General features: G+C 44.2%; 2 protein-coding genes across 2 annotated transcripts in view; one reads left to right on the forward strand and one right to left on the reverse strand.

Moving 5' to 3' along the window:
• The window catches only part of LOC147015860 (uncharacterized), a 6333-nt gene extending 1448 nt beyond the window's left edge, over nt 1-4885 (reverse strand). Inside the window, exons 1-2 of the mRNA XM_085848442.1 lie at nt 4174-4885; nt 1-3765 (exon numbers count right to left, since the gene is read on the reverse strand). The exon at nt 1-3765 is cut by the window's left edge and continues 1448 nt beyond it. Coding sequence (XP_085704568.1) covers nt 2012-3301 — 1290 coding nt within the window. The 5' untranslated portion in view covers nt 3302-3765; nt 4174-4885 and the 3' untranslated portion in view covers nt 1-2011. The remainder of the gene's footprint in view (nt 3766-4173) is intronic.
• Nucleotides 4886-5103: 218 nt separating this feature from the next.
• On the forward strand, nt 5104-12229 carry LOC147015861 (uncharacterized). Its single transcript, XM_085848441.1, is given in 7 exon segments — nt 5104-5300; nt 6441-6601; nt 7843-8213; nt 8216-9906; nt 10203-10272; nt 11069-11232; nt 11938-12229. Coding segments are annotated over 6 exon segments (2505 nt in total). The 5' UTR covers nt 5104-5234; the 3' UTR covers nt 11215-11232; nt 11938-12229.
• The last annotated feature ends 1544 nt before the right edge of the window (nt 12230-13773 follow it).

Consider the following 13773-nt stretch of genomic DNA (forward strand, 5'->3'; position numbering starts at 1 on the left):
CTACAAGATGGAAGAGACCAAATTGTTAATAACTAAAACTCTTCCATGATATGATAATTTGCACAGAAGGCCCCTCCACCTCTGAAGTCTGGAGTAGACTTTGTCTGTTAGTCCATCCCAGTTTTTCTGAATACTTTGAACATCACCAAGGTGTACACCCAAATGGTAAACACTATTATTCTTCCAAGATAAATTGTCAGGTAGTGTTGGGAAGGAAAAATGCATTGCTAATCCAAAAAAGGAGGCATAACTCTTTGTCCAGTTTACTCTGGCTGAGCAAGCAAGGGTAAAATTATTCATAGTTTTAAGTAGTTCAGATACATCTTCTTGACATTGAATTGTAGTGCACCTGGTGTTGGCTCAATGCTTAGGGTGGTTGCTTGGAATCCTCTGATCCTGAGTTCAAACCCCACTCCACTGTTGAATTCATACCAGGTGGGGTTGACTCTGCCTGTCATCCTTCCGAGGTCGGCAAAATGAGTGCCAGCATGCTGGTATCCTGTGTTGGAGTGGCGACCCGTCCAGGATTGTGTCCAATAGCCAAGGAGACTGCTGAGGCAGCACCAACGCTCTGCATGGAGTATGGTCCCGATGGATGGATGTAGTGCAGATATCATCTGCATAAGCAACAACTTTTATAGCAGGTATGTCCGGAACGACAGAGAATCCCACAAGTTTCTCACGAAATTTAACGAAAAGGGGTTCAATGGAAAGAACATAAAGGAGTCCGGATAAGGGACACCCTTGCCTTATTCCTCTGGCAACAGTAAAGGGAGGAATCAACTCATTATTTATTTTGAATAAACTATAAATATTGTGATACAACAACTGAATATATGATACAAAAATACGACCAAAACCAAAACCCTTTAGGATAGCAAATAGATAACTATGATCAATACTATCAAAGGCATGCTCCTGATCAATAAAGAATAAGCCAGCACTTTTATGCAGAAGATCACACACATCAGCAATGTCACGAACAGCGCCAAGATTGTCATATATTGATCGTCCAGGCACACAACAGGTTTGATCAGGATGCACCAAAGATTGGACTACCAATTTTAAGCGAGAGGCAAGGACCTTTGAAAAAATCTTGTAGTCGGTGTTCAGTAAGGAGACAGGACGCCAGTTTCTGAGTAACTGGGTGTCTCCCTTCTTTGGTAACAAGGAAACAACGGCTCGCCGGAAACTTAGGGGGAGCTCCCCAACTTGAAAACTTTCCTTGAGTACTTCCAAAAGTTCGGGTCCGATAATGTCCCAAAAGATTTCATCCATCCATCTTCCATCCAGACCAGGAGCTTTCCCGCACGCCATACTGGAAAGAGCAAGACCAACTCCTCCAGCGTGATGGAACTCTCCAAAGAGGCTCGCTGTGACTCAGACAACTTGGGTAAAGGTTCAATAAAGGCTTTTGCAACATTCAAATCAATCTTTTTTGCACAGAATAAAGAAGAAAAATAATCGACTACAATTCTTTTAATCATCTTAGGTTCACTTACTATCTCTCCTTCAGGTGATTGTACAGATAATAGTTGTTGTTGAGCTTTAGTTTTCCTCTCCAAAGAGAAGAAAAACTTTGAGGAAGTGTCAAAAAGACTCAAATTTTTAATCTTGAGCCGCACTAAAGCCCCTTTAGCCCTTTCATTGACAAGACTGTGAAGAAGTTCTTTTTTAGTCATAAATTCTTTACGTAATCCTTGATTTCTGTTCAACTCAAGAGGATTTCTTTGCAATTCTAAAACCTCTTTTTCTAGAATCGTTATCCTTGAAAGACTATCCTGAGAGTGATGAAGTTTATACTGCTGACAAAAGATTTTGATGTGGATTTTTACAATATCCCACCATTGTAGCTTGCTATGAAAAGTATTTTTCCTTCCGTAAAGAGAAGTCCAAAAGATCCTAAAAGCATTGCATTTGAGCCCTTGTGGTCTTGTGAATCTCCAGCTGCACCATCCAACTCAGAAGAATCTGATATTGAACAAGTATCATCGGAATCACACGACTCCTGTTAAAATTTAGCATCCTTTTTCTTTACAGATATAGCAGACATTGGAAATGGTTTCACGAAAAAGGAATCCTCAGGAAGCAGATTTCCTTCTAACTTTTCAGGTGTCTGCTTCAAAGTCACTGAGGTAATGGGTGTGGCTGTAGATGTGATAGGCAGTTCTATGGTACTCGGTGCAATTACAGTTTGGTGAGATTGTTCTGTGGTGTTCGGCACAACTATAGTTTGGACAGATGGCTCTGAGTTATTAGGCTCTACTGTAGTCTGAACTGCTGGTTCTGAGGTATTAGGCACGACTATGGTTTCAACAGTTGGTTCTTGGGTGTTAGACACAATCTCCGCATGAACATCCTGCTTCAGTGTATGACTACCTACTGTATGTCCAGAACAAGTTTCGTCTCCACCTGGGACATCTACTGATGGTTTGTTTTGAAGCTCCATAGTCTCCTCGTCATCACATGTGAGAGGACAAGCATAAACATCTGAAGGATTTTGGTTACTCTCTTTCCGATTGAGTGAAACCCTCTTCACAGCGACCGCTTCCGCGTATGAAGAAGGTTCGACTAAAACTGCACTTTGGTGCCTTCGTTTTCCTCGTGTCACCCAACCAGACTCATTTTTTCCATTTGTTTGATTTTCAGAGTTTTCTCCTGCCTCAGTAGACACCCCAGTGACCTCAGGTTCATTTACATTTTCAACTTTACTTGATTCTTTTTCAACGACCCTTGGGCATTCATTTTTCATGTGACCACACTGTCCACATTTGTAACACACTAAAGTCTGAGATGTGGCAAAGATGCGGTAAGTAAACTTTTCATGTTCAATTCTTAACATCACGTCGAGCTCACGAATGTTTGGCTTCGGAATAATAAATAGTTGACGTCGAAAGGAAAGAATATGTTTTGTACTGTGGTCCTTAAAGCGAACAGGAATGAAAGTTATTTTTGAAACAACAGTGCCATACTGTTCTAAAGCAGGCTTCACCTGCTCGTTTTTTATGAAGGGAGGAATATTTGACAGGAGTACCTTCATCGATGGAACATCGAGGGGTGATATGAAGAGGAATATATCCGGCTCCACAGTCAGTCCTGACTCCACAAGCTGCGCCACCATTTCCTCTTTAGCGACGAAGATAACAACACGCTGATTCATTCTCGATGCAGCTATTACACTATGCATGCCGATCAATTTTCCGACACACAAAACAACTTTTTCAACTGAGATTTCGGGTGGTGGCGTACACGAAAAGCCATTTTTCCGACTTAAAGACTCTAACAGCTCAACGTTCGCCATGATTTAGGTGCAATAACACTCAATGCCTTGGGGTATTAAAAAAAATAAAAAAATAATAATAATAATAATAATAATAAAAACCAATAAACAAGCGATGCTGGCGAATGGGGGAAAATAATAATAATAATACGAATGATAATAATATGGACGCGGTCCAAGAATCGTTCAAAGGAGCCAAAGCAATGGCAAAAACTAACAAAACACGTCGGATGGAAACCAGGTCTCAAAACCAGGAGGGGTTCTGAGAAACCCGAACTCCAACTACCGTGCGCGCTCTCTTTCTCTCTCTCTCTCGCTCAATGGAAAAGAGAAAACAAGGAGAAAGGGGGTCAAGAGAAAACGAAAACTAAAACATTTAGACGATGAGAAGAGGGAAAGGAGAAAGCAACACAGGCTCCGCGCGTACCGCCAGGAACTGAGCAACAGGTCTTCGCGATTCCACGCACGTGCCAAGTGAGCAACAGCTGTGGAGAGAGAGACAGAGACAGAGACAGAGAGACAGAGAGACAGAGAGACAGAGAGACAGAGAGACAGAGAGACACAGAGAGACACAGAGAGACACAGAGAGACACAGAGAGACAGAGAGAGACAGAGAGAGACAGAGAGAGACAGAGAGAGACAGAGACAGAGACAGAGACAGAGAGACAGAGAGACAGAGAGACAGAGAGACAGAGAGACAGAGAGACAGAGAGACAGAGAGACAGAGAGACAGAGAGAGAGAGAGGCCTCTGGTTTGAATTCGGCTTTCATTTGCTTGATTGAAGCCATCTCCACAAACACAAACAAAAAGGTTAATCAACAATCGACTACAGCCAAGTATAACAATAATTAACCAGCAAACACACAGAGCGAGGTTCACTCTCAACTCTCACCCTTTAAGCCTCAATGGACGACAACGCCGGTCAACGACAAGAACCGAGGGACCGTCCTTTCATCAGAGCAGTTTGTCAGCGATTGCTCCACAAGCAAGTCACACGTCACGTGGTGCGGTTTTGTCTTCTTCTTCTTTAATTCCACCACAGTTTATAAACTTAATTTTGAACATTCAAATGTTGAAATCACAGTGAATCATAATTATCAGGGAATGTTATCTCCACTCGATGAGAGAACCCTCCATCACAAGGCCCTGTTGTACTGGTCCCGCTCTCGATCTTTCTGATCATCTTTGAAGGAAACATTTAGTTTTTTGTTTGTTTTTTAACCGCCAATGAGAATCTGACTACCAGTGACGTCACCCGCTGGTGAAGACCCACCCCGCCAGACTCCGCCCACATGGCACGTCACATCCTGTGACGTGTCTCCATGGATTGCAGATCATTACAGTACCTTGTATATTAACATCACAACAGCCATAATAACCGAAAACAGAACAGGAAGTGAATCGATGACGTTCACCATGCCACATTATTTATTAAAATATCCAGTTTTGTGTAAAATCGCTGGTTTGACATGAACTCATCCTGGGAGTTGATTCTTCATTGTGAGATTCAGTGAGTGTGACGTGTGAGTGTTATTTATAGTTTTGGTTACCATGGTAACATGTGTGTATTTCATTTACCACTCATTTTGGGACTCAAATGGTGTCATGTCAAAAGGTGTGGGACGGTTAACCTGTCGATGACGTCACAGTGGACATTTTACACGATCCGGTTTCTCAACGTCACGTGACATTACTGGACATAGTCCGTCCATATAACTTTTGGGGATATCGTGCCAGATATCGTTTTGACCCCATCTCTGAATGGTGAAGAATGAGGTAAAAATTAAAATAAATTCTCCATTTCTGTATCCCGATCCGATCAATTCGTTCTCTTCAAACACCAGGAACACTGACGTCACTGAGGTTGTTTGACGTCACAATGACAATTCCAACAATACATAAGGTAGAGACGTATTGTTGAAACGTCAGTTGGAGGATCGACGGACGGCAGAGATGTTGGTTCTTATCGCGCTCTTCGTGCTGGTCGTCGTCGGTGGGACATCGCGACCTCCGCAGCAGGTAAGTGGGGATTGTAAGAGATGACGGACTCGGGAAGGAACTCAACACGAAAGTGGGGATTTGTAAGATACCCTCGGGGAAAGGTACACACAAACTGTCACACGTTGGTACTTTTTCAAGTTGGTAAACCGGATACATTTGTGATTTTACAGGGAACCTGTTTGGGACATTTTCTTTTGTCTTATCCGAGTTTAATTCCATTGTAATCGGATCCATTTATAAAAGCTGTCATCCTTGTGCACCAGATCCAGAATATTCCGTCACAATTAGGACAGCCGCCTTAACGTTCTTTCCCTTCAGAGACCAAATTAAGATGGCTGTCTTGTCCAATGGCAATCTTTGGGAGAAGTCAAAGATTCCTGGAGTAGCGTTTAAAAAGGAGTAGGCCAGTGTGTGTTGGTGCACAGTTTAAATGCCATATTTAATCTTCCTTGTCTGTCCTTTCAATGGTTGCGATCTCTCATTGCCATGAGGATGTGATGAGGAATACAAAAGAGAGTTTATCTTTAGTTAGAAACTGCAGGTTTTGGGTTAACTTTACTCACCAAGCAAAGTTGGAATTTTCCCTTCAAGAAGGTCCTTCATGGTCTAGTCGATGGAGGAATCTTCAGGGGACACTTTACTCATTGGTGGACGTTAAAGATCCCACGGTGTTTCTCACAAAGAGTAGGCGAGTTATCACCAGCATTCTGAACAAATCACAAATTCCTTTCAAACCCTTTTACAAAACTGTTCTTGTCAAACATGGTCACAAAACGAATGTACCCAGTGTGAGTAAAATGACACCTTCATGCTGGAGAGGATTGAAAACGGGATGATGATGATGATGATGATGATGATGATGATGATGATGATGATGATGATGATGATGATGATGATGATGATGATGATGATGATGATGAGGATGATGATGATGAAATGTACCTTGAAAAGTTGGGTCTAACCCCTTATCTTTAACAAATGATAAATTCTCATACATTCCATGACCCGTTGTGTTTGTACTCGAAAGAAAATTTCACCAACATCTTGTTCTTTGTCACGAAGTTTTGGATTCTGTTAAATAATTGTAAATATATTGTTTAGTTTAATTTGAAATGTAATAAACTTTTCTCCTGTCCCTGCCCTTTTCCATGTCCATAGATTTACCAGAATGAGGCTGCGGAGGAACCACCGATCTCCACATTTTGTGATGTGGTCTTCGTCTCCATTGCCATCTTCTTATTTGTGGTGGTGATATCGTTTCGACCATCGTCGTGCTTCAATATTAAGAAGAGGCACAATAAAAAGCCCCACGTTCACTGGCAAGGAACACAAGTGACATTTTCATCAATATTATAATTCCTTCATCCAAGGGGACAAGATCGCTCAGGAATTTTAAACGAATTTACATTTAATTTTCACAAATAACGAGCAGAGTACCCTCCCTCTGGGTGGGTCGAGTTTGAACATTACTTGCTGAAAAAGTGAAGTCTGTGTTTTCAAGAAGACTGTTGATGTTTGTGTGGTGTGTGTTTAAAAGGTTCTCGATGGTTTTCAGGTCTAAAGGGTATGTTCCAATTGAAGTTAGGGTCGAAGGGGTTGAAAGGGTCCAGTTTCTCAGGCTTGTAAAAATGTTCTAACAAGGTTAACTGGTCTAAAGCTCGAAGTTGTCAATTGTGAAATCTGTCTGAAAGGTGTAAAGGGTCCAAATTGTGTGAAGGTCCAAGGGGTCCAAAGGGACTTCAGGGAAGTAAAGGTTTATAAGTTTCTGTGGGGTGAAATGGTTAATGGGTTCCAAAAGGTGAAGGGGTCTAAAGGGTCTTCAAGGGTCATGGGGGTCTTTACGGTTTTGGTGCACTGAGCGATCTTGATGTTCTTTGGGATTTTATCATTATTTGGGGGTCTGAAAGGTCATGGGGGTCTTCAGGATCTTAAGAATTTTAGGAAAGGTTCCTGTTATTAACAACGCTGACATTTGGTTTGTTCAACATTTTGATAATCCTCATACTCACCTGGAGCATCGGTGTCACTGCCTAAGCAGGATCCTGAGCAAGGGTTACACGAGATGTTTTGCCATTGCCTTCCCAGCAGTAGTTTTGGCAGGAATTTGTAAATTGGCCATACTGCCACCAATAGCGCGCCCACACTTCATTCTCAAACATCACCGTGGGGATCTTTCACGTCCATCAACTGATGGCAGACGGGACACCCAGTTTAACGTACATCGGAGGAACGGCACACACATTGATTATTCACCCAGTCGGTGAAACACTCAGGATGCTAACCCAGGCTAGTGAGACAGCTTCGAGTCAAGTGTGCGTTCCTGGAAGCCATCCTTTCAGCCCAGGTCATATCTTCATGCATTTCTTCCGGTTAAACGTTAAACTTTGCCTGCATGTGGAGCTTTTGAAACGCAGTGTGTGAGAAGGGACCGCTAGAAATGGGAGACAGCCGAACGTGCGACCTTACAAACATATGGACAGACACCACACTTCACATTATATAATAGTTACTGTACTTCATTTTAGCTCAAACTGATAAGTATTGTGTCTGTTTCTTGCAGTTTTGGATGTGGCCGCAAACATTTAAAGAACAAAATTGGAACGAAAGAGCAGCCGTTGCTCGAGGAGGTTCCAAAAACAGAAACAGTGGAGCTGCAGGATGTAAAGGAACAGGATCAGAGGATGATGTTGTGGCAGAGAGAGAATGAAAAACTACAGGAGATGGGGGAAAAGTTGCACCAAAAAGAGGAAGAACTGAAAGAAAGAGAACTGTTAGTTCAGCTTGGAGAGCAAACAGTTCAGGAAAAAGTTGTGCAACAAAAATATGAGGAAGAGGAATGGACGAAAGAGAAAGAAAAGCAGAACGAAATCGAAAAAGAACAGCAGAGGAAAAGCAAGGAAGAGGAAATGAGAAAAAAAGATGAAGAGGAGAAGATAAAAAACATAATGAAGAGCTAAAGAAAAGAAAGACGGCAGAGTGGAGGCAAATAGAGGAGGAAGATCGGAGAGAATTCCAAAAATTTGTGCAATGGAGGGAATCAGTGTATCAGGAGCATACACGTGCATGGCTTGAGATCGAACGAAAAGAGAAAGAGGTTCTCAAGAGTGAGTACATGGTGGAGAAATTACAGAAAGGGATTTCTGAACTCGAGGGAATGGAGCAGGAAAAACGGGTTCAATTCGAAAAAAGGAAGATGTTAAAAGAAGGGGAAATAAAACATAGAGAGATTGAGACATGCCGGCAAGAGGAAGAGATTAGAGAACGAGAAAAGGATGTTGAGAAAATGGAGAGAATGTTGAACCAACGAGAAGAGGAGGAGCGTGGTCGGCAAGAGCGATTTTTAGAGACCAAAAAAAGAAAAGAGGAAGAGTTGTTCCGGAGAGAGAAAGAGGTACATCAGCTGGAGCAGGAGATTTATAAGAGGGAAAAAGATGTGCACTCTCGGGAACAAGAGGTTTGGCGAAGTGAGGGGAAGGAGGAAAAACGACGAGAGGAGGAAGAACAGAGACGAGTGGAACAGGAAAACCGGAGACAACGAGAAGAGGAAAACCGGAGATTAAGAGAGGAAGAACAGAGACGAGTAGAACAGGAAAAGCAGAGACGACGAGAACAGGAAGAACAGGAACAACGAGAACAGGAAAAGCAGAAACCACCAGGACAGGAAGAACAGAAACGACTTGAACAGGAACAACTGAGATTAAGTGCAGAAGAAGAAAGACGACTCAAACAGGAAGAACAGAAACGACTGCAACAGGAAGAACAGAGACAAATAGAACAGGAAGAACAGAGAGGACGAGGACAGGAAGAACAGAGACGAGTGGAACAGAAAAAAGAGACAGTAACTGATCAAGAACTCAAAAAACCTTGTCAAAAATCTGACGAGACCAACGAGGAGGCAGAAGCAAATGTTGATGCAGAGGAGGCAGAACATGTGCAAAAGATTGCTGACTGGAAACTGCATCGACAGCAAAAACGGAATGAGAATGTCATTGAGTGGTCTCAAAATTGGAATGAGAAACAACGGGTGAAGCAGCAAGAGAAACAGCTGCTCAAAGAAAAGGAAAAAAAATTCAACAAACAAATGAAGAAGCAAAGACGGGCAGAAAAGAAAAGTACAGAAATTGAACTGAAACCCCATGGTGTTGGTGTGATACAGCAACAACAGAAGCCTCGCCATGATAGCGAGCCACAACAACAGAAGCCTCGTCATGATAACGAACCACAACAACAGAAGCCTCGCCATGATAGCGAGCCACAACAACAGAAGCCTCGCCATGATAGTGAGCCACAACAACAGAAGCCTCGCCATGATAGCGAGCCACAACAACAGAAGCCTCGCCATGATAGCGAGCCACAACAACAGAAGCCTCGCCATGATAGTGAGCCACAACAACAGAAGCCTTGCCATGATCGCAAGCCACAACAACAGAAGCCTCGCCATGATAGCAAGCCACAACAACATAATCCTCGCCATGATAGCAAGCCACAACAGCAGCAACAGCAAACACAAGATGTTGTTCAAGGGTTCCAGCAGGAACAGAAGCCTCATTCTCATCAAGTGCTGCAACAGCAGCAGAAGCAGCATGGTGTTGAGGGGCCCGGCCATATTCAGGACCTTCAACAGGTAAGCATTCTTACAGGTAAACACTTGATTTGACGAAGAATAATATCCTCAATTGTAGAGATAATTGTGATTATAATTTTGGTGGGAAAGGTAACTTATTGGCACGGTCATCTCCACGCAGGATAAATCACAAGTATTTTAACTCCCCTTGATTGGATTAGATCAACGAATTGACCTTTTCACTGATTACCTGTTTTATCAGTGATTTTCATTCTGTGCCACATCCTGAACAAGTTATCAAACTGATGAACATATCAATGTATTTAATCTTTCTTATTTTTATTGTTTTTCCAAAGACCCCTCAGAAGAGACGCCCGTTCCCTCCTCCGCCACCATCATACGTCAAACCATCCTACCGGATGGAACGTAAGTTACCAAGCATCTTACCTTACAATACACGTTATCCGAAACTTTGTCTAAATTAGATGTTCCTCACCTCCATCATGCCCCATTTCGTCTGTGCTTCAGAAGTGTTGAAAACAAATCAATATTTTGCTTCACTTGAAGCCAGACAAGCACCAAACAAATATTACAATTGGTGGAAGTCTGGGATGAGTGTCAGTGATTCCACACAGTAGTCATTGTGAACACCTGGATGTTCATTAAAATCAATTGTTTGAAAAATCGAAATTTTTATTAAAACGCACTTTCATTCAGTGATGAAAGACTTGAGCTCTCTTCCATGAAGCACTCCATCATGGTTCACTTCTACGTCATCAGATGAGGTTTCGTTATTTTAATTCGGACAGTAAGTGGGGATTTGTGGGCTCTGTATGAAGCACAGGAATGATGGAACAAATTGCAGAAATTCCCTTGTAAGTGAAATAAAACATGAACTGAAATGTAGAAAATGAGGGAAAGGGAGAAACACAGAAATGGAGAGAGAGAGAGAGAGAGAGAGAGAGAGAGAGAGAGAGAGAGAGAGAGAGAGAGAGAGAGAGAGAGAGAGAGAGAGAGAGATAGAGAGAGAGAGAGAGAGAGAGAGAGAGAGAGAGAGAGAGAGAGAGAGAGAGAGAGAGAGAGAGAGAGAGAGAGAGAGAGAGAGAGAGAGAGAGAGAGAGATATTCATTCCAGGGTTGTGATGGAAGGCAGGACAATGATGGAGATGATGATGACAATGCTGTTGAGTGGTTTTGACTTCCTTTTGTTGATGTGTGTGCAGAGGAAGAAGTCATATTTATGGCCGCTGGAGAGGAAGATGCCATGTTTGGCTGTGATTCCCTCATCACTCCTTCATGCAAGCTCTCCAGGAATGCAAAGCGATTCACCAGGCTCATGCAGATGGCTGATTCAAGCTTTTTCAAATGAACAATCTCCAGAACTAAGGTACGGTAAACACTCGATGGACTGATTTCATCACCTGGATCCTTTTTGTGTCCATGTTTGTCAATCTGTCACTTCCTTGTTCAAAATACCATGATGAGAAATAAATAATTCCAAGTGTAGAGAATTTAATAAGTTGAGTGAATCCATCAAACAGGTGGAGTCTCTCCCTGGTTTATACAATCAATGCCAATCATGAAGGGAACTGCAGATATTAACCCTTGGTGTTCGCTGCTTGACTTCATCACTGTACATCATGTGTGACGTCATCACTGAATATCATGCACGACTTCATCACTGAACATCATGCGTGACGTCATTTCTGTACATCATGTGTGACTTCATTACTGGACGTCATGCGTGACTTCATCACTGTACATCATGGATGACTTCATTACTGCACATCATGGGTGACTTCATCACTGTACCTCATGTGTGACGTCATTTCTGTACATCGTGTGTGACTTCATTAATATACATCGTGTGTGATTTCATAACTGTACATCATGTGTGACTTCATCACTGTACATCATGTGTGACTTCATCACTGTACATCATGTGTGACTTCATTACTGGACGTCATGCGTGACTTCATCACTGTACATCATTGATGACTTCATTACTGTACATCGTGTGTGACTTCATTACTGTAATAACAAACACATTTAAACTCGAACGTTGTATTTACATTTCTTCCCCTCCATTTAGCTGCTGCCATCATCTGGATTGACTTCAAATATTCTGCTGAATCATCTCCAGTCTGAACTGTGACCATGGTCTCCTCCACCTCATCGACTCAAGGACTTGGTCAATCAGAAATCCGATTTGTTTTTTTCCCAACATCCTTCACCCCAACCAGATTACCAAACCCACCTGCAGATTCCATGTAAACAACTTCAATCAAGATCTCATTCAAATCCTGTCCTTAAAACATTCATTGTGTAATTATTGAAAAATTCTCTTCTCATAACTTTTCCTGAATAAAGGTTCCTTTCCATGAGCATCTTTCCATGTTTCTCTAACCTTGGTTTCTCATTTCACTCTCACATCCAAACCTCCACCCTTCAGTTATTCCAGTTCAACGACGGGTGTTCACTTTCTTGTTTGACCAAAAAAAACATTATTTATTTTCAACATTGTCTCCCTTGAGATAATTGCAGTTCGTCCATCTCTGTTGCATCTTGATCAAGGAGATTAGTAAACAGCCTTGTGGTGGAGTCTGCGGGCCTACGGGGAAGGGCATGGTGATGATGCGTGATGGGCGTGATGATGGGAGGAGTGGTCGTGGTGGTCAGTGTATCGGCAAGGGATATGAGGTGTGCGCGCCGCCTGAGGCGTCGTAGTAATGCTGGAGTCGCCCGGCTCGGGAGTGTGCCGAATACGGAATAAAGGGGAGCCGCGGGCACAGTACGCCCGCGCTCGCACTTGTGCAACACAGCCCGGCTCGACTGTTCCTCCGCATCGTGTCTGCCTGCTAAGCATCTCCCATTTCAGTACATTACAGTTGGCGAACGAGGATCTTCGGATCGGCGTGTGCAGGGCGGCAAATGACCCGTGCGGTTCCAAGCTACGGAGCCAAAGGTCTCTCCAGCAGAAGCATGGCAATGGCAGAGGGTCGGTGCACGGCAAACGTACGTGTGCCCGCCTTCGTCGGAATCGACTTCTGCCACGTCGAGTGGGCAACGGCCGCGCTCACTGTTCGTTTTGTCGAGGACACGCGTTTCGGCTCGAACGCGGCGTGGGACGTCGCGCAAGCTCTGGAGAATGTCCGAGGTCTCGATGGTCGGGGCACAGCAGATGGTCTGGGGGTCATCGCGATGGGCCAGGCACGCATGGCCACGCGCACGGTCTGCGGCGCGGGTCGTGGGTGAGCGTTGCAATGCAATCACTCGGACGGCGGTCTGAGCACTCGAGATCGTCTACGGTGTGTGGGCCGAGGGTCATCGCCCATTGTTACAGTCATCGATGGCGGTGTGCGAAGCGATCCTTCCGGCCCGGGTCGAAACCTGCTTCCAATTGATCCGGAGATGACAAGATCAGTGGCAGGGGAGGGTGAAGTGATCGAGGCACGGATCGGGTGTCGAATTGAGTCCACTCGTGCTGCCCGCGCATCGCATTCGGCTGTGCCGTGCAAATTCACGACAGAGGAGCGTCCGGCACGGCTCAGAGATCGTTTTATTTCTGGTCTGCGAGACGCAAAGATGGTAGCAGCCACCCTGCGGTTGACCGACATCACATTCGACTCGGCGGTCGCGACTGCTTCATCTGTCGAGCAGACACTCACGGATGTCCGCGCCATTGCTGGCCAGGACGTAATGAGTAGCTCCAGCTGGGGCATGGCGGCTAATCCCGAGGTCCACGCGGTGACCGCACAAGTGCCGCGGGTCGCGCAGCCCGGAGTCCGAGCGATGGCTCAAGTGCCGCAGGTCGCACGCGCGCCTGGCGGTGCGGGACGAGGGGAACCGCAGCACGGTCGCACCGGGAGCGAAGGGGCACCGCAGCACGGTCGCACCGGGAGCGAAGGGGCACCGCAGCACGATCGCA

The sequence above is a fragment of the Eptatretus burgeri genome, chromosome 12 (assembly GCF_056783735.1).
Source record: "Eptatretus burgeri isolate ZD-2024b chromosome 12, Ebu_testis_v1, whole genome shotgun sequence".
Classification (NCBI taxonomy): Eukaryota; Metazoa; Chordata; class Myxini; order Myxiniformes; family Myxinidae; genus Eptatretus; species Eptatretus burgeri.